General features: G+C 40.0%; 1 protein-coding gene across 4 annotated transcripts in view; it reads right to left on the bottom strand.

Annotated features, from left to right (window-relative positions):
- The window catches only part of LOC5516681 (dynein axonemal heavy chain 5), a 97,128-nt gene that overhangs the window by 55,902 nt on the left and 22,515 nt on the right, over nucleotides 1–18,711 (bottom strand). For all 4 annotated transcript variants that reach the window (XM_048721752.1, XM_048721754.1, XM_048721753.1 and 1 more), the window contains 18 exons: nucleotides 16,378–16,553; nucleotides 14,816–14,906; nucleotides 14,460–14,525; nucleotides 13,737–13,949; nucleotides 13,385–13,446; nucleotides 12,298–12,349; nucleotides 11,753–11,884; nucleotides 10,875–10,984; nucleotides 10,121–10,217; nucleotides 8,988–9,185; nucleotides 8,074–8,139; nucleotides 7,791–7,883; nucleotides 7,068–7,175; nucleotides 6,085–6,176; nucleotides 2,111–2,278; nucleotides 1,462–1,654; nucleotides 894–1,028; nucleotides 280–339 (listed from right to left, as the gene is read on the bottom strand). In XM_048721752.1, the coding sequence (XP_048577709.1) occupies nucleotides 280–339; nucleotides 894–1,028; nucleotides 1,462–1,654; nucleotides 2,111–2,278; nucleotides 6,085–6,176; nucleotides 7,068–7,175; nucleotides 7,791–7,883; nucleotides 8,074–8,139; nucleotides 8,988–9,185; nucleotides 10,121–10,217; nucleotides 10,875–10,984; nucleotides 11,753–11,884; nucleotides 12,298–12,349; nucleotides 13,385–13,446; nucleotides 13,737–13,949; nucleotides 14,460–14,525; nucleotides 14,816–14,906; nucleotides 16,378–16,553 (2,112 nt within the window). The remainder of the gene's footprint in view (nucleotides 1–279; nucleotides 340–893; nucleotides 1,029–1,461; nucleotides 1,655–2,110; nucleotides 2,279–6,084; nucleotides 6,177–7,067; nucleotides 7,176–7,790; nucleotides 7,884–8,073; nucleotides 8,140–8,987; nucleotides 9,186–10,120; nucleotides 10,218–10,874; nucleotides 10,985–11,752; nucleotides 11,885–12,297; nucleotides 12,350–13,384; nucleotides 13,447–13,736; nucleotides 13,950–14,459; nucleotides 14,526–14,815; nucleotides 14,907–16,377; nucleotides 16,554–18,711) is intronic.

The raw sequence follows: 18,711 nt of genomic DNA, 5'->3' as shown, positions 1-18,711 counted from the left end.
AATACGCACACTTCTTTTACAATTTTGAAATATTTTTCGCGTTTTCCGTTTAAAATTTTAGGAGATTGTTTCGTAATCGACCGGAAGTAAACCGGTGACGTTGCCGCTTTAATTATAAGCAGACATTCCTGGTCTTATGGTATGATAGGAGGGACTTGTTCAACCTTTATTTTCCTAGTTCCTAGTATTGGGAGGCTGGGCATAGCATTATTTCCCTGAACCCTGGTATTGGAAAAATGGGTATAACATTCCTACTGGGGGCTTCGGTCCACTGCTTACCGCTTCACACTCCTTGGTCCAGACGTAGAGAAGGCCAAGTCTGCAGACTTGTGCGGGATACTGGAACGAGAACGTCAAACAGGTATAACGTTTGACAAAAAGTTCAACCAGGTATTCCTTATTGTCAATATAGCTTTTCATAACATTATGTTTTTACTTTTGTCTTTTTTTTATTTGATGGATTTATTTGGGTGTTTGTTGCCGTTTTGCTGCTAGAGTTATATTTTTATTGTTGCTGTTGCTGTTACTGCTGTTAATGTTGCTGTTGTTGTCGCTGCTTCTACTGCTGTTGTTGCTAATACTGCTGTTGTTGTTGTTGTTGTTGTTGTTATTGATGTTGGTGGTAGTGTTGTTGTTGTTGTTGATGTTGTTGGTGGAATTGTTGTTGTCATTGTTGTTGTTGTTGATGTTGGTAATGGTGGTGGTGGTGTTTTTGTTGTTGATGTTGTTGGTGGAATTGTTGTTGTCATTGTTGTTGTTGTTGATGTTGGTAATGGTGGTGGTAGTGTTGTTGTTGGTGATGGTGTTGTTGTTGTTGTTGTTGTTGTTGTTATTGGTGTTGTTGTTGTTGTTGCTGCTGCTGCTGTTGTTGTTGTTGTTGTGTCACTACTTACCTTTCCTGCCCACTCCTCCACAGATTGATTAGAGTCGATGTCACTGATGCACTGAACTATGTCCGCATGCAACGATTCTTTGATGCTTTTCAGAAGTGCAGCCAGCCACTGATCTACACTGGAGTTCAGGGGAACCTTAAATATTAAAAAAGGACAATCATGCCGCCATTTTATGCTCCCGCTCAATGGCGAGTCACACAAAGCATCCATTTCCATCGGCTTATGCAATCGGGTGAGCAAGTAACCGATATATTTTAAATCAAATATCGTCAATAACATATCAGACTCCATTCGTAGATTGCTATTTTGGTGTTTCCTTGCGAATAAACCGCTGTAGTTTCAATAATAAAGAGCAACAAATAAAAGGAGTGGGTGATCGACCTTCTTTAAATACGAGTTGCATATGCAACAAAGGCAGGCTCTTGAGGCTACCAGATAGTTTAATGGCTGCGGGTTCCTTTCGGATTAATTTTCTAATATCATAGAGGTTCTACTGTATGCCCCTTTTGTAAGAAATGTCCACTATTGTAAGATACAATTTCAAGAAATCCCGAGATCAACTTTTTACCTGAGTTCTAAGCTGCACCGTTTCGCCAAGTTCAGAACTGACCGCGGTCGCAATGTTCTGTGGGATCGTACTTCTCCAGTCCCCATCCCCTGAGCGTATGTCGGCTGTGCTGGATTGGAGGACGCTTGACCGCCGCATGGCAGACTCAGACTCCTTTGCAGACATGGGCGGCATTTCCGATCCTTTCCTGAACCTATTTAATAAATATTGTCGAATTTGTCTCTACATCCACACTTACATTCGGATTCACATTTGCATTCAAATTCGCATTCACACTCACATCCACATTTACCTTCGTTAAAAACTTGAATTTACGTTACATTCAACTATATACACCTATTTCAAAAAACGTTGTCAGTGCAAACGGCAAATGGCGATTAACAATTGGCAGTTCTACGACAGAAAGGACCCATAGATCCCCAAATATTTGCTCCAAACTAAAAAATATATAAATTAAACATCCGACTTTTACATTTAATGTAATCAATATATGGTTCTGACATCGCTTGAGTTTATTTACCACCTTCATTTTTACAAATATTTACTATCCATAAAACCTTTCTCTCATAGAGCTGTCATTTAGCAATTGCCATTCATCGTTTGCGCCGACAACCTTTATTGATATAGGTGTATTTATAATGTACGTTACCTTGCACTGTGGACGTCCTCTTTGGGAGAGCCAGAAACAGACAAGCCGTCTCCGTCTCTAACCTTCTGCCTCCAGTGAGTGGCAGACACCATGAAGGCACTCTTGTTTGCTGGTGTCTCTGGCTCTTGCTGGATCAAGGTGACATCGCGGACGCTGGAGAAGATACACCTGGCAAAGGCAGAAGCATTAATGCCACGAGGCAATTTGCGAAAGGAAAGAAAACTTTGTTGCGTTGTGAGTTGCAAAAAAGATTGAGCGTGTAACATCCTTTTTCTGCAAATTACAACGAATTTGTTGTTGTTCTTTATTTGCAAGATGCAAGAGAAATTGAATTGGTTTCTATTTCTGCTACCTGCAGAAACATGATATTTGTTTTATTATTAAAAAGTTACGGCTGTTGCACGTTTTTAACTTTATCTGCTCTTGGATTATTTTCTTTTTCTATTTAACTATATTTAACTCACTCTGGGCTAGAAAAATGCAACACAACGCTGTTTTCTATTGGACGGTATCTAGCTCAATGACACCGACTTCGCTTCTCAGGCCAGTGGAACGGGGAATAATTTCAGGTAAGGACAACAATTTTTGGGGGGCTTGACTCGAACCTGCGCAGGAAGATCCCATTGGATTTCTAGTCCAACGCCTTAACCACTCGGCCACCGCAACCTTTGATTTGAAAACCTGAAGTGAAAACCTGTCTCTCTACATTGAAAGGGAAAGTAAATCCTTCGTTTCTCAGATAATAAAGTTACGCCGGAAGTCCCGCCTAGCCAAACACACTGCATTAAAGCCGCATTGTCAGCAGTTTACTTCCGGTCGATTACGTAACAATCTCTTATGATTTTTAACGGAAAACGCGAAAAATATTTCAAATTATTGAAAGCAGTGTGTTTATTGGAAGTTTCTTTGAGGATGTGATTGATAATTTAGAGCGGATGGCCTGTTTAATTTCTCGGATTTTAATAGATTCTTTTGTCTTTTAAAGCCGCATTGTCACCAGTTTACTTCCGGAGGTCCGACGGAAACCTCAACCGTTAAAAGACAAAAGAATCTATTAAAATCCGAGATATTAAACAGGCCATCCGCTTTCAATTATCAATCACATCCTCAAAGAAACTTCCATTAAACACACTGCTTTCAATATTTTGAAATATTTTTCACGTTTTCCGTTAAAAATCATCGGATATTGTTACGTAATCGACCGAAAGTAAACTGGTGACCATGCGGCTTTAACGGTTGAGGTTTCCGTCGGACCTCCGGAAGTAAACTGGTGACAATGCCGCTTTAAGCTGAAGATGTATATGCGTTAAAGTGACAGTGCTTACACACACTAACCTGATATAGGGTTGCACATAACACATTCTAAGGTCAAGCTGTACCTGATATAAGGTTGCACATAACACATTCTAAGGTCAAGCTGTACCTGATATAAGGTTGCACATAACACATTCTAAGGTCAAGCTGTACCTGATATAAGGTTGCACATAACACATTCTAATGTCAAGCTGTACCTGATATAGGGTTGCACATAACACATTCTAATGTCAAGCTGTACCTGATATAGGGTTGCACATAACACATTCTAATGTCAAGCTGTACCTGATATAGGGTTGCACATAACACATTCTAATGTCAAGCTGTACCTGATATAGGGTTGCACATAACACATTCTAATGTCAAGCTGTACCTGATATAAGGTTGCACATAACACATTCGAATGTCAAGCTGTACCTGATATAAGGTTGCACATAACACATTCTAATGTCAAGCTGTACCTGATATAGGGTTGCACATAACACATTCTAAGGTCAAGCTGTACCTGATATAGGGTTGCACATAACACATTCTAAGGTCAAGCTGTACCTGATATAGGGTTGCACATAACACATTCTAAGGTCAAGCTGTACCTGATATAGGGTTGCACATAACACATTCTCAGGTCAAGCTGTACCTGATATAGGGTTGCACATAACACATTCTAATGTCAAGCTGTACCTGATATAGGGTTGCACATAACACATTCTAATGTCAAGCTGTACCTGATATAGGGTTGCACATAACACATTCTAATGTCAAGCTGTACCTGATATAGGGTTGCACATAACACATTCTAATGTCAAGCTGTACCTGATATAGGGTTGCACATAACACATTCTAATGTCAAGCTGTACCTGATATAGGGTTGCACATAACACATTCTAATGTCAAGCTGTACCTGATATAGGGTTGCACATAACACATTCTAATGTCAAGCTGTACCTGATAAAGGGTTGCACATAACACATTCTAAGGTCAAGCTGTACCTGATATAGGGTTGCACATAACACATTCTAATGTCAAGCTGTACCTGATATAGGGTTGCACATAACACATTCTAAGGTCAAGCTGTAACTGATATAGGGTTGCACATAACACATTTAATGTCAAGCTGTACCTGATATAGGGTTGCACATAACACATTCTAATGTCAAGCTGTACCTGATATAGGGTTGCACATAACACATTCTAAGGTCAAGCTGTACCTGATATAGGGTTGCACATAACACATTCTAAGGTCAAGCTGTACCTGATATAGGGTTGCACATAACACATTCTAATGTCAAGCTGTACCTGATATAGGGTTGCACATAACACATTCTAATGTAAAGCTGTACCTGATATAGGGTTGCACATAACACATTCTAATGTCAAGCTGTACCTGATATAAGGTTGCACATAACACATTCTAATGTCAAGCTGTACCTGATATAGGGTTGCACATAACACATTCTAATGTCAAGCTGTACCTGATATAGGGTTGCACATAACACATTCTAATGTCAAGCTGTACCTGATATAGGGTTGCACATAACACATTCTAATGTCAAGCTGTACCTGATATAGGGTTGCACATAACACATTCTAATGTCAAGCTGTACCTGATATAGGGTTGCACATAACACATTCTAATGTCAAGCTGTACCTGATATAGGGTTGCACATAACACATTCTAATGTCAAGCTGTACCTGATATAGGGTTGCACATAACACATTCTAATGTCAAGCTGTACCTGATATAGGGTTGCACATAACACATTCTAATGTCAAGCTGTACCTGATATAAGGTTGCACATAACACATTCTAATGTCAAGCTGTACCTGATATAGGGTAGCACATAACACATTCTAAGGTCAAGCTGTACCTGATATAGGGTTGCACATAACACATTCTAAGGTCAAGCTGTACCTGATATAGGGTTGCACATAACACATTCTAATGTCAAGCTGTACCTGATATAGGGTTGCACATAACACATTCTAATGTCAAGCTGTACCTGATATAGGGTTGCACATAACACATTCTAATGTCAAGCTGTACCTGATATAAGGTTGCACATAACACATTCTAATGTCAAGCTGTACCTGATATAGGGTTGCACATAACACATTCTAATGTCAAGCTGTACCTGATATAGGGTTGCACATAACACATTCTAATGTCAAGCTGTACCTGATATAGGGTTGCACATAACACATTCTAATGTCAAGCTGTACCTGATATAGGGTTGCACATAACACATTCTAATGTCAAGCTGTACCTGATATAGGGTTGCACATAACACATTCTAATGTCAAGCTGTACCTGATATAGGGTTGCACATAACACATTCTAATGTCAAGCTGTACCTGATATAGGGTTGCACATAACACATTCTAATGTCAAGCTGTACCTGATATAGGGTTGCACATAACACATTCTAATGTCAAGCTGTACCTGATATAGGGTTGCACATAACACATTCTAAGGTCAAGCTGTACCTGATATAGGGTTGCACATAACACATTCTAAGGTCAAGCTGTACCTGATATAGGGTTGCACATAACACATTCTAAGGTCAAGCTGTACCTGATATAGGGTTGCACATAACACATTCTAATGTCAAGCTGTACCTGATATAGGGTTGCACATAACACATTCTAATGTCAAGCTGTACCTGATATAGGGTTTCACGGATTCGAGGTTATGAGGCTTGCTAAGCATTCCAAGCAGAACAGCATCCGTCACGAAACAGAAGCGCGGGAAGACCTGTAGGAATATCAGCAACAACTGGTCAACAACAAACAGAAGCCGCATCAAACATGACAACAAAAAGCTTGAGATAAGACATCAAAGACAGCGACGGCAAGGAGAACGTGCTCATTTTTACGTGAATATTATTTTCTTAACCCTATTCAGACTGGGGGGGGGAGGGGGGCTCTTTAAGCCCCTCCTCCGGGAAAATTGCTATAACTTCTGAACCATAAGCTAAGAGGCTTAAACTAAGAGGCTTAACATAAGCTAAGAGGCTTAAACTTTTTCTCAAATCTATCTGCGGACGTTTTGATGGTCAAGGAGACGCTCCATGTTACCATGGCAACCGTTTTTTCACACATAGGTTTCCCAAAAACTAAAAAGTAGTGATTTTTTTATATTTTGGTCCTGTTTCTCAGATTTAAATGCCTCTTTTCACTTTAAAAGTTTGTATTATTATATTAATATTATGCATTTATCATTACTATGAGCAGTAATACATGTATGAAAATACTTCTTTTTGTAACGATTACAGATTTTTTTTTCTTTTGCAAAAATCATAAGAATCCAAGATGGCGGATCCAAGATGGCGGACCCAAGATGGCGGAAATTCCTCAAAAAAAATTTTAAAACGTTTTTATGGCCTTTTTGCATTGTAAAGCTGTTAAAAGGTTGATTTTGTCATATCTTAATGATGTAAAATGATTTCAACTCGATATCTGATAATTTAGATAGGCAATATTTGAAAGAATATCTAGACATCGTATTTATGACGTCATTGTGACGTCATAATTGAGAAAGTTTTTATGATAAAGTGTGTCAGCGTCCATCGTTTTTGCCGTCGCCGTTGCTTATGTTCTATAACACCAGCAATCAAAACATCCTTGTCAACTAAAAACATCTCACCTTTCTCTTGGAATCCAGGAATCCCATGAGCGACTTGAAGCAAATCTCCAGCTCCTCAAATAAGTGCTTCAACATTTGGCTCTTGGGTACGTCGCCTCCTACACAGCACTTAAAGAAAGAGAAAAAAAATGCAATGTCAATAACAACAACAATAAAAGATGGTGATCATGATGATGGTGATGATGCTGGTGGTGATCATGATGACCATGGTGATGATGGTGGTGGTGATCTTGATGGTCATCGTGGTGATGATGGTGGTGATGATGATAATCAAGGTGATGAATAAGGTGGTGATGATGATGATCAAATGTTGATGACGTCAATGTTGGTGGTGATGTTGATGATAATGCTTATCGTGGTGATGATGATCATGATGATCACAAGAAGATGGTGTGGAAAACGGTAGTGATGTTGATGGTGATGATAATGGCGAGGAAGATGGTGATATGGTGGTGGTGTTAATGATAATAATGAAAGTGATGCCTAACACTATGATTATCATTATCATCATTGTCATAATCATTATCATCATCATCATCATCATCATCATCATTGTCATCATCATCATCATCATCATCATTAGCATCAACCTCATCATTATCATCATCATCATCACTCATTATCATCATTATCATCATCATTATCATCGTCGTCGTCGTTCATTGTCTTTAAATAAAACTATGAAAATTGGGACAATGATTGTAATGGTAGTGGTAGTCATACCTGCAGAACGTTCTTGGTCTCATACGCTCTCTTCATCATCTTCATGTAACTCTTGTCAACACGTGCAAAGCGGTTATACTCTTGAGGTAGCTCCTATATAGACAAATAAACAGTTCAACTCCAAGACAAATTACTTTAGTGAAACGATAAACGTATGGGTGGTCCATTAATACACCACCGCTCAGAAACACGTAAGATACCATGTATAAAGAAGGTTTATGTAGCTCTTTAAACACGTCCAATACTTGTCATCTGCCATAGATATGAAACAAAAATGTTTTACCTTCGCTGTGGCTCCGTGACTGAAGACCTCTTCTAGATGCTTCCACAAGTCTTGCACAGTTAGCCACTACAAAAACAGGTAGACAATTAGCCAGTTAGCTTTATAAAAAGCGATTCTTATTCTGTCTCCTTTGTATCAGACAGCTCTAGATTTCAAGGTGCCGTGTTTGGACTTTAAGGATATCCCATTTATTGGAAGCACAGGTGGCCTAGTTTGTTAGCGCGTAGGCCTCTCACCGCTGTGGCCCAGGTTCGAATCCTGGCTCAAACTGGGGATTTTTTCCGGGTTCCTGCCTTGATTCGAATTTGTGTCACAAGTGAGTTGAAGTTATTCTCCCGTGTTTCCTGTCTTCTCAGATAAGGACACTAAACCGGAGGTCCCGTCTCTTCAAGCTGCACTACACTAACCTGAACCGAAGGGACGTAAAAGAACCACTGAGGACGCAATAAACCCTCTGGCAGTGACCACCCCCAGTGACAGTGCTTACTAACTGAGGGCCATATGTTAGAAAACTGTATATTCGGTTAAATATGTTACCCTCGATAACAAAGATTAAACTAAACTGAAATATCTGCTCGAGCACTTCCATATGTCCTGTCTCAGACAGCTCTAGATTTGAAGGTGTCGTACGTGGACTTAAGGATATCCCATATATCTGCACGAGTACTTCGCATATCTCCTGTCACTGAAAGCTCTAGGTTGGAAGGTTGTCGTACGTGGACTTAAGGATATCCCATTTATTTGCTCGAGTACTTCGCATATCTCCTGTCTTAGACAGCTCTAGATTTGAAAGTGCCGTAGGTGGACTTTAAGGATATCCTATCTGCTCACATATTTCGCATATCACCTGTCACAAACCAAACAGCTCTATATTTGATGGATAAATGGACTTAAAATAGCTCCCCCCATCGCACCTGCTCCAGCACTTCGCATATCTCCTTGAGCTTTAAGGCCCACGCCGCCGCCTCGTCTCTGAGAGGTCCTATGTGCCTGGATGTGAGCATCACTGCTAGGGTGGCCTGAGCGTCTTCAAGCAGATCCAGGAGGTGCTCGGTGTTACCGTGACTTAAGCACACCAGACCACGGTTCTTGAAGTTCTCAAACGTTAAGACCTATAATAAGATGGAAACAACGTCACCGAGGGCCAAATAGGTTCTCCTTGTCAATGACGTGAAAAAGGGGGCTGGCCACTAGCTACCCAAAGTTAAAACCGTAGTTGAAACGTCGAGCACGGCGAGCACGCAAATCTAACGTCCGCGGCGTTTTACGTTTTTGCATGCTTAATGCCACCATTTTACGCTTCCGCAAAATACCAAGTCACAGAATCATCCATTTTCGTCGGCGAATTCAGGCAAGTAACTGACATGGTTTCCATAGAGAAGCCTTAATATTATCAGACTTCAACTGTTTATGGTTATTTTTTCTTGCAAATAGATCGCTGTAAATATAAACAAAGGAGTGGTTGATCGACATTCTTGAAAAAAAAAAACGTTAAAACTAGGATATGATGATAATAAACATTGTACAATCATTAACTCACGTTTTTCACATTTTCTTATTTTATTCTTTTTTGTAGGATTAGTCTGGCACGGTTATAACTCTAACATATGGTCTTTTGTAGCGTTAGTTGGGTACGGTTTAGTCTAACATAATATGGTCTCTGGTAGCGTTAGTTTGGTACGGTTTAACATGATCTGTTGTAGCGTTAGTTTGGTACGGTTAAGTCTAACATAATATGGTCTTTTTTAGCGTTAGTTTGGTACGGTTAAGTCTAACATAATATGGTCTTTTGTAGCGTTAGTTTGGTACGGTTAAGTCTAACATAATATGGTCTCTGGTAGCAGAGTTTGGTACGGTTAAGTCTAACATAATATGGTCTTTTTTAGCGTTAGTTTGGAACGGTTAAGTCTAACATAATATGGTCTCTGGTAGCAGAGTTTGGTACGGTTTAACATGATCTGTTGTAGCGTTAGTTTGGTATGGTTTAACATGATCTGTTGTAGCGTTAGTTTGGTACGGTTTAGTTCAACACGAGTCATTAACTGACCTGCTCGGTCCACTCCTCCTCGATACTCCTCATCTTCAGTTCCAGCTCCAGCTCACGGCTTGCTGAGCGGCAGATGTCTCGAATCTTCTTCTGGTGCCTGCAGGATGTTGTCAATGGTGAAGTTTAGTTGTAGAAGACGGGGGAGAAGTGAGAGGAGGGGCAGCCACCCAAAGAGTATATTCCGAAAAAGACCACTTTAGGATTGCTGGCAAATAGAAGTTCCGAAATTCAGTGATAGATGGCAATCTGTCGTTGTATGAAGAATAATGAAATAATAGCTCAATCCAAAACGTAATTTGTTTCAATGAAGTTTGTAAAGATAAAGGACTGAGCTTTCCTTAATACCAAACGCAAAAAAAATTATTCCTTGTAATTATCACTACGTTAAAGGGTCGCGTTGCCGCTCAGTAAAACTATCAGGGTCCCGTACCTAGCATGTGTGTGAATGGGTTGAAGGGGGGGGGGGGGGGGAGGGGCAGCTGCCTGCTTGGTGGGCATAGGTATAATAACATGGCTTCTGCTCCTCGATATAGGGACACTCAATAGAACGATTTTACTATGTTCTCGAAATAACGATGCAATTTTCCGTTCCCTTGCCCTATCTAGGTCCCACTATACAAGCTTCCCCCCCCCCCCAAAAAAAAAGAAAGAAAACCTTGTCGACACATCTCCCTCTACAACGACAATACAAAGGTTCTAGGTTTTCTAGGTATCGCCGTGAGTGCCCCTACAACCGCCTATATATTTAACTCACTCCAGGAGACCAATGTCAAGGAGATGTACAAGTTTAAAGATGTGTGCCTCGAGTTGAAAGGACGAGCCTGTCACGCTCATCACCTGGAGCCAATGGCGGTTACGGATTTCCTGCAGTAGAACACATGATTCATGTAATGGCCCAGATAGCAAAACATGTAAGAAACATATATTTAAAAAAATTAACCCAAAAACTAGCGAGAAGCAATGTAAGCTGCAAAAAAAAAGCCACAGACGTACTGTGAAAACATAATAGGAAATTGTAAATGAATCGTGTGAAATGATCGAATGCGCATCACATCTGGATGACTTTTGGTGAGTTTTCCTTTGAATGAGTTTGTGTATAAAATTGGAATCCCATCCAATTGAAAGAGGCTTAAAACTATTGTGATTCCATCCAATTCAAAGAGGCTTAAAACAGTACCTTCGAGTTGAGTTTGTGTATAAAATTGGGATTCCATCCGATTCAAAGAGGCTTAAAACAGTACCTTCGGGTTGAGTTTGTGTATAGAATTGGGATTCCATCCGATTCAAAGAGGCTTAAAACAGTACCTTCGGGTTGAGTTTGTGTATAGAATTGGGATTCCATCCGATTCAAAGAGGCTTAAAACAGTACCTTCGAGTTGAGTTTGTGTATAGAATTGGGATTCCATCCGATTCAAAGAGGCTTAAAACAGTACCTTCGAGTTGAGTTTGTATATAGAATTGTGATTCTATCAAATTCAAAGAGAACGAAAAAAAAAAACAGTACCTTCGAGTTGAGTTTGTAAATAGAATTGGGATTCCATCCAATTCAAAGAGGCTTATAACAGTACCTTCGAGTTAAGTATGTATATAGAATTGGGATTCTATCCAATTCGAAGAGAATTAAAACAGTACCTTCGAGTTGAGTTTGTGTAGAATGGGGAATACATCCAGGTATTCCTTAATGGCGTCTCGCATCTCCTTGTACGCCTCCCAGCCCTGGATGCGCTGTGGCAGCCGTAGACACTCCTGCCAGTAATGCTCCATCTACAAGAGATAATAGCACCCAAGAGTGGTCTTTTAAAGGTCCCCTGTCTGCCACATCTTTGTTATTGTTTTATTTCAATATTGGAAGGTACAATCTGTGCTATATATCGAAATAACCACCAAAAACAAATTTTTATACTTTATTTCCAAGTTCTATCGAAAGTATGACTTTGGTTTACCAAAATCAGCCGATGTAAATAATTTTTTTTTCACACTTAGTACTTTGCTAGGAGGACGAAATGGCGGCAGAACTATCTAAGGGTTAGAAACAATATAATGTATTATTTAGCACAAACAAACTGTAATAGCGTGTGGCAAATAGCAGTTCTACGACCGAAGAGTTAAGTACCATGGGTATAAACAGTAGAGAAAAGCTTTTTGTGGGAAGCACATTCATATATCATAACAATTACCTCTTGATTTTCAACAGCCAAGTCTACTTCAGACCAAAGAGTTTCTCGAAATCTAAGACAAAAATCGTAATCTTGATCAACATTCAAAAAACAGTAGAACACATAGGGGCGGGAATCACTTTCTATCAACGCTGATAATGCAATTTTTTGTGTAGTTTGCCAAATGGAGGTTCCACTTCAGGGGCTCCATTATACGATCCTATTAAAGACACATTGTCACCAGTTTACTATCTATTATGTAATTTTTTTTTGATGATTTTTAACGGGAAACGCAAAAAATATGTCAAAATTGTGAAAGCAGTGTGTCTATTGGAAGTTTATTTGAGGATATGATTGATAATTTAGAGGGGATGGCCTGTTAAATAGCGCGGATTCTAATAGTGTGCTATGTCTCTTAAACACGAGGTTCCGCTATAAAAGGGAAAGCTCCTCCCATCCCGGGCTCAAATTTGCAATTATAACCAGAACACTGCCACGCTAGCAGTCACAAATTATGAGCCTCCTGTAAAATAACTTATCTCTGAGCCTCAGTCGGCTGGAATAAAACTTTTTTTGGTAAAAAAGTAACAAGACAGTTGTGTTAAGAGATTGATAAGTTAGTCATTTGATGTCCACTCACAATTTCGGTGCAAAATTTAAAATTGTACGCTGTTCGTAATCTGACGCATCTGCATAAATTATTATCGCGCTGTGATGAAAATGCTCGTATTTTAGAGCGCGCACAGCTTGGTATAGCATAACTTTACTATAAATAGGAACATTTTAGGTGAACAAGTCTATGAGTGATGTTTAAATTGGTTTAGAATATGAAATTTGAATTTAGCGCTCAGAGCAATTGTCCTGACATGTTGACTCATTGACGGCTGATTAATAACTGATTGTTCTTGAGCCCGGGGGTGGGGGGAGCTTTCACAATTATATGGGAACCTCGTGTTTAACGGTTAAGGTTTCCGTCGGCCATCCAGAAGTAAACTGGTAAGAATGCGTCTTTATAGCGGTGTCCTTATTAAGCGGGTGAAAATACACAGATTTAGCTATCTCTGATCGGGATTGTCCTTAATAACGAGGTAGGAATAACAAATGTTACCTCTGATCGAATGATATGAACTGTTGGAACAGGCCATAAAGGTGCCCAAGAAGTTGGAGTTCCTGTGGAATTAAAGGAACGCCTGGTTATTAGAACAAGCTACAAACAAAAGAAGCGAGGGGTACGAGGACGAGGCGAGGTGTAGGAAGTAAGAAGGAATGGTGACGAATAGACAGGAGAGTTAGGGGAACTTGAGGGAACAGTAGGGGGGAAAGGAAGTCGCGAAGAACGGATGGAAGCTTTACAGTATAAAGCATATAAAAATGGAAAAGAATTGAAAGAATGCAGCCAGACAAAGGCAGGAGGTGAAATAAGTTGTGAGGAAGTGGTAGAAGCTAGAAGAGATTCGCACCTCTCCGGTCTTGTCCAGCTCAGGGAATGGTGTAGGTACGATGCCAAACAGCTGTTGTACGGCATCTAGAGTCTTTCGATGCGACTCGTACTGGGTGTACTGCTGCTGAAAAGCGTGAAGCCGGGCGACAGCCTCTGCCGGTCGCACCCCAGGGACACCAGGTCCTTGCGAGTCGAAGCTGTTACGAAACTGAATTACGTTCACCACAAAAGCCTGCAGGACAACGGGGAAATAGAAATGAGAATAGGATACTGGATACAATAAGTACGATAAAGGGGGGGGGGGGGGGTTGTCCAACACACCGTCAAATTTATGCTTGCCATTGTCTGAAACGATCGAGGCTACTGGAGCGTTATCAAGGATAAGCAATAGAAGAGAACATTGCCATACATTTGTCAGTGCATTGGAACTAATGATTAACAGAAGCTCCCGCATCCGTATGTGTCTGTTGGCTTCGCCGGTACCAACGCCCGCTTGCTCTCCTCTCTTCACTGTTATTTTTGGTAGTGTAACTTCATGAGTGTGAAGGAAGTCTCCAATCAAAATAATAGAATTATCCGAAAGGATAAGGTACTAAAAGTCCCCAATGTATAAAGCCAGGTTTTTAACCCTCACAAGAATGGCCAAGCTAAGCTGCACCGGATTCAACCTAGTGACCTCTTGCCTGAAAGCGAAGCTGCATAGAGGGTCTCCATCACCCTTTACATTTTAAAATTAACATACCTTGACTTCTTTATCAAGCTCTTGTTCAAACATGCCACGCTTCTTTACTAGGAGTTCCTCTCGAACCTGACAATTATGAAAAGATAATAAGATGACCACTATCATTAAAATCTAATTACATTATACTCACAATTGTCATTTTGACAGATATGCTATATGTATTTATATTAGATCAAAATATCATAGGCTTGATGGTTATTTCAGCTGCTCCGTTTGATTTTCACTGCTCTCGAGCTTTCCGAAATAACACGAAAATGTGCACGCGCCCCTTTAAGTGTGTAGTGGAATAAATATGACTAGTAACTAAGTCCTGCTTAGAGGATAGTCATGACAAGTAAAGCCCCAGTAATGCCTACCTTTTCAGCAAGTTCCATGAGCTTGACCCACTCATCTCGAAGACTGTCGACCTCTTCCACCTCTTTACGTGGGAGATTTAGCTTGTATTCCCTAGAGAAAAGAATCAATGGTCAGTTTCCCAGCTTCTGAAACCCAGAGTTTTTTTTTTTCAATTCACCTTTTCACTCACGAAAGAAGAAAGATCCAAAAAGCAACTTTACCAGAACTTTTGGCAAAAATTACCGACACTTGCTCCTTATTTCCAATTGAGCCACACTTATATGGCCAATTGAGTCATACATATTGCCAATTGAGCCATACATATTGCCAATTGAAACACACCTTACACATTGAGCCACACATGTTGCCAATTGAGCCATACATGTTGCCAGTTGAGCCATACATATTGCCAGTTGAGCCATGCATGTTGCTAATTGAGCCATACATATTGCTAATTGAGCCATACATATTGCCAATTAGGCCAGGCTTTTTTCCCAATGAGACACAAATATTGCCCATAAAGCCATACATATTGCCAGTTGAGCCATACATATTGCCAATTGAGCCATACATATTGCCAATTGAGCCGTACATATTGCCAGTTGAGCCATACATATTGCTAATTGCTGAGCCATACATGTTGCCAATTGAGCCATACATATTGCTAATTGAGCCATACATATTGCCAATTAGGCCAGGCATTTTTCCCAATGAGACACACATATTGCCAATTCAGCCATACATGTTACCAATTGAGCCATACATATTGCCAATTGAGCCGTACATATTGCCAGTTGAGCCATACATATTGCCAATTGCTGAGCCATACATGTTGCCAGTTGAGCCATACATGTTGCCAGTTGAGCCATACATATTGCCAATTGAGCTATACATATTGCCAATTCAGCCATACATATTGCCAATTGAGCCATACATGTTGCCAATTGAGCCATACATATTGCCAATTGAGCCATACATATTTCCAATTGAGCCATACATTTTGCCAATTGAGCCACACATATTGCCAATTGCTGAGCCATACATGTTGCCAGTTGAGCCATACATGTTGCCAATTGAGCCATACATAATGCCAATTGAGCCATACATGTTGCCAATTGAGCCATACATATTGCTAATTGAGCCATACATATTGCCAATTAGGCCAGGCATTTTTCCCAATGAGACACACATATTGCCAATTGAGCCATACATGTTGCCAATTGAGCCATACATATTGCCAATTGAGCCATACATGTTGCCAATTGAGCCATACATATTGCCAATTGAGTCATACATATTACCAACTGAGCCATACATGTTGCCAATTGAGTCATACATATTGCCAATTGAGCCATACATGTTGCCAATTGAGCCATACATATTGCCAATTGAGTCATACATATTACCAACTGAGCCATACATGTTGCCAATTGAGTCATACATATTGCCAATTGAGCCATACATGTTGCCAATTGAGCCAGGAATACTGCCAATTAGGCCAGGCATTTTTCCCAATGAGACACACATATTGCCGATTGAGCCACACGTATTACCACCTAAGCCAGAAGACATCATGACATACCTGAGCTTGGTGTATATGTTCTCCACTGGCAGGTAAACGTCATCTATCGTGTTTTCCATGTCTCCAAGTTCCTGGAGAAGCTCAAACGCGCTGTGAAGCTCATCTAGCGTTACTACTGGCTGAGACAAACGGCTGTAGATTGCGTTACGGTGGGTCACGATCTTGTCAAGTTCAATCTAAAACAAGTGCAAGGTTTAGTGGCAATGGTGACTCTAGGGAACATAGTATAGTAAATTGACAAAAGAGTAAATCGTTCTCTGAAAGACGGCTGTACTTTGTGTTAAGGTGGGTAACGATATCGTTAAGCTCAATATTAAACGAGTGCAAGTTTGGGTAAGGTGAGGTGACGGTGAATCTATGGTATGGTAAAACTGTCGTTATAAAGTTTGGTTAATTGACACAGAGATAGAAAATCTCTTCAGAATCTCTTCTGAATGACGGCTTCAGATTCAAATCATGTCAAACTCAATCGAAGACAAGTGCAAGGTTTTGTAAGGTGGGATAACGGTGAATCTATGGTATGGTAAAACTGTCGTTATAAAGTTTGGTTAATTGACACAGAGATAGAAAATCTCTTCAGAATCTCTTCTGAATGACGGCTTCAGATTCAAATCATGTCAAACTCAATCGAAGACAAGTGCAAGGTTTTGTAAGGTGGGATAACGGTGAATCTATGGTATGGTAAAACTGTCGTTATAAAGTTTGGTTAATTGACACAGAGATAGAAAATCTCTTCAGAATCTCTTCTGAATGACGGCTTCAGATTCAAATCATGTCAAACTCAATCGAAGACAAGTGCAAGGTTTTGTAAGGTGGGATAACGGTGAATCTATGGTATGGTAAAACTGTCGTTATAAAGTTTGGTTAATTGACACAGAGATAGAAAATCTCTTCAGAATCTCTTCTGAATGACGGCTTCAGATTCAAATCATGTCAAACTCAATCGAAGACAAGTGCAAGGTTTTGTAAGGTGGGATAACGGTGAATCTATGGTATGGTAAAACTGTCGTTATAAAGTTTGGTTAATTGACACAGAGATAGAAAATCTCTTCAGAATCTCTTCTGAATGACGGCTTCAGATTCAAATCATGTCAAACTCAATCGAAGACAAGTGCAAGGTTTTGTAAGGTGGGATAACGGTGAATCTATGGTATGGTAAAACTGTCGTTATAAAGTTTGGTTAATTGACACAGAGATAGAAAATCTCTTCAGAATCTCTTCTGAATGACGGCTTCAGATTCAAATCATGTCAAACTCAATCGAAGACAAGTGCAAGGTTTTGTAAGGTGGGATAACGGTGAATCTATGGTATGGTAAAACTGTCGTTATAAAGTTTGGTTAATTGACACAGAGATAGAAAATCTCTTCAGAATCTCTTCTGAATGACGGCTTCAGATTCAAATCATGTCAAACTCAATCGAAGACAAGTGCAAGGTTTTGTAAGGTGGGATAACGGTGAATCTATGGTATGGTAAAACTGTCGTTATAAAGTTTGGTTAATTGACACAGAGATAGAAAATCTCTTCAGAATCTCTTCTGAATGACGGCTTCAGATTCAAATCATGTCAAACTCAATCGAAGACAAGTGCAAGGTTTTGTAAGGTGGGATAACGGTGAATCTATGGTATGGTAAAACTGTCGTTATAAAGTTTGGTTAATTGACACAGAGATAGAAAATCTCTTCAGAATCTCTTCTGAATGACGGCTTCAGATTCAAATCATGTCAAAGTCAATCGAAGACAAGTGCAAGGTTTTGTAAGGTGGGATAACGGTGAATCTATGGTATGGTGAAGGTACTGTTATACAGTACCTGCCAAGATAAATTGACAGTAACAAAAACTAACAGAAAGGCGGTTGTAGATCTCAATACGCTGGGTCACGATCTTGTCAAGTTCAATCTAAAACAAGTGCAAGTTTGAGTAAGCTGAGGTTGCGGTCACTCTAAAGTATAGCAAGGGCACCGTTATATAGTACTACCATTAACAAAACAATAGAAAATATCTGCTGAAAGACTGCTGTAGACCTCAATACGGGTGGTCACGATCTTATCGAATTTAAAATGAAAAAAAAATTGCAGTTGAAGAGGAGTTGAATCTATGCAGCAAAACGATAAAATATATTATGCAACGTGAATTTACAAAATAAAAAATATGACATAATGGTAGCAGAAAAGGAACAGAAAGAAAAAAAGGTTTACATTGTCACCCCGGACCCGAGGCGTGAACCAATAAACTAAACTAACATTGGAGCCGTGAGTCGAACATGGAACCTAGTGGTGAGATGCACATTCACTACACAGGGTAACGCTCTGCAAACTGCGCTACCCAAGGCTCG

Source organism: Nematostella vectensis, chromosome 14 (assembly GCF_932526225.1).
Source record: "Nematostella vectensis chromosome 14, jaNemVect1.1, whole genome shotgun sequence".
Classification (NCBI taxonomy): Eukaryota; Metazoa; Cnidaria; class Anthozoa; order Actiniaria; family Edwardsiidae; genus Nematostella; species Nematostella vectensis.
The sequence above is the reverse complement of the archived record's forward strand: the minus strand, read 5'-3'. Positions and strand labels throughout refer to the sequence as shown.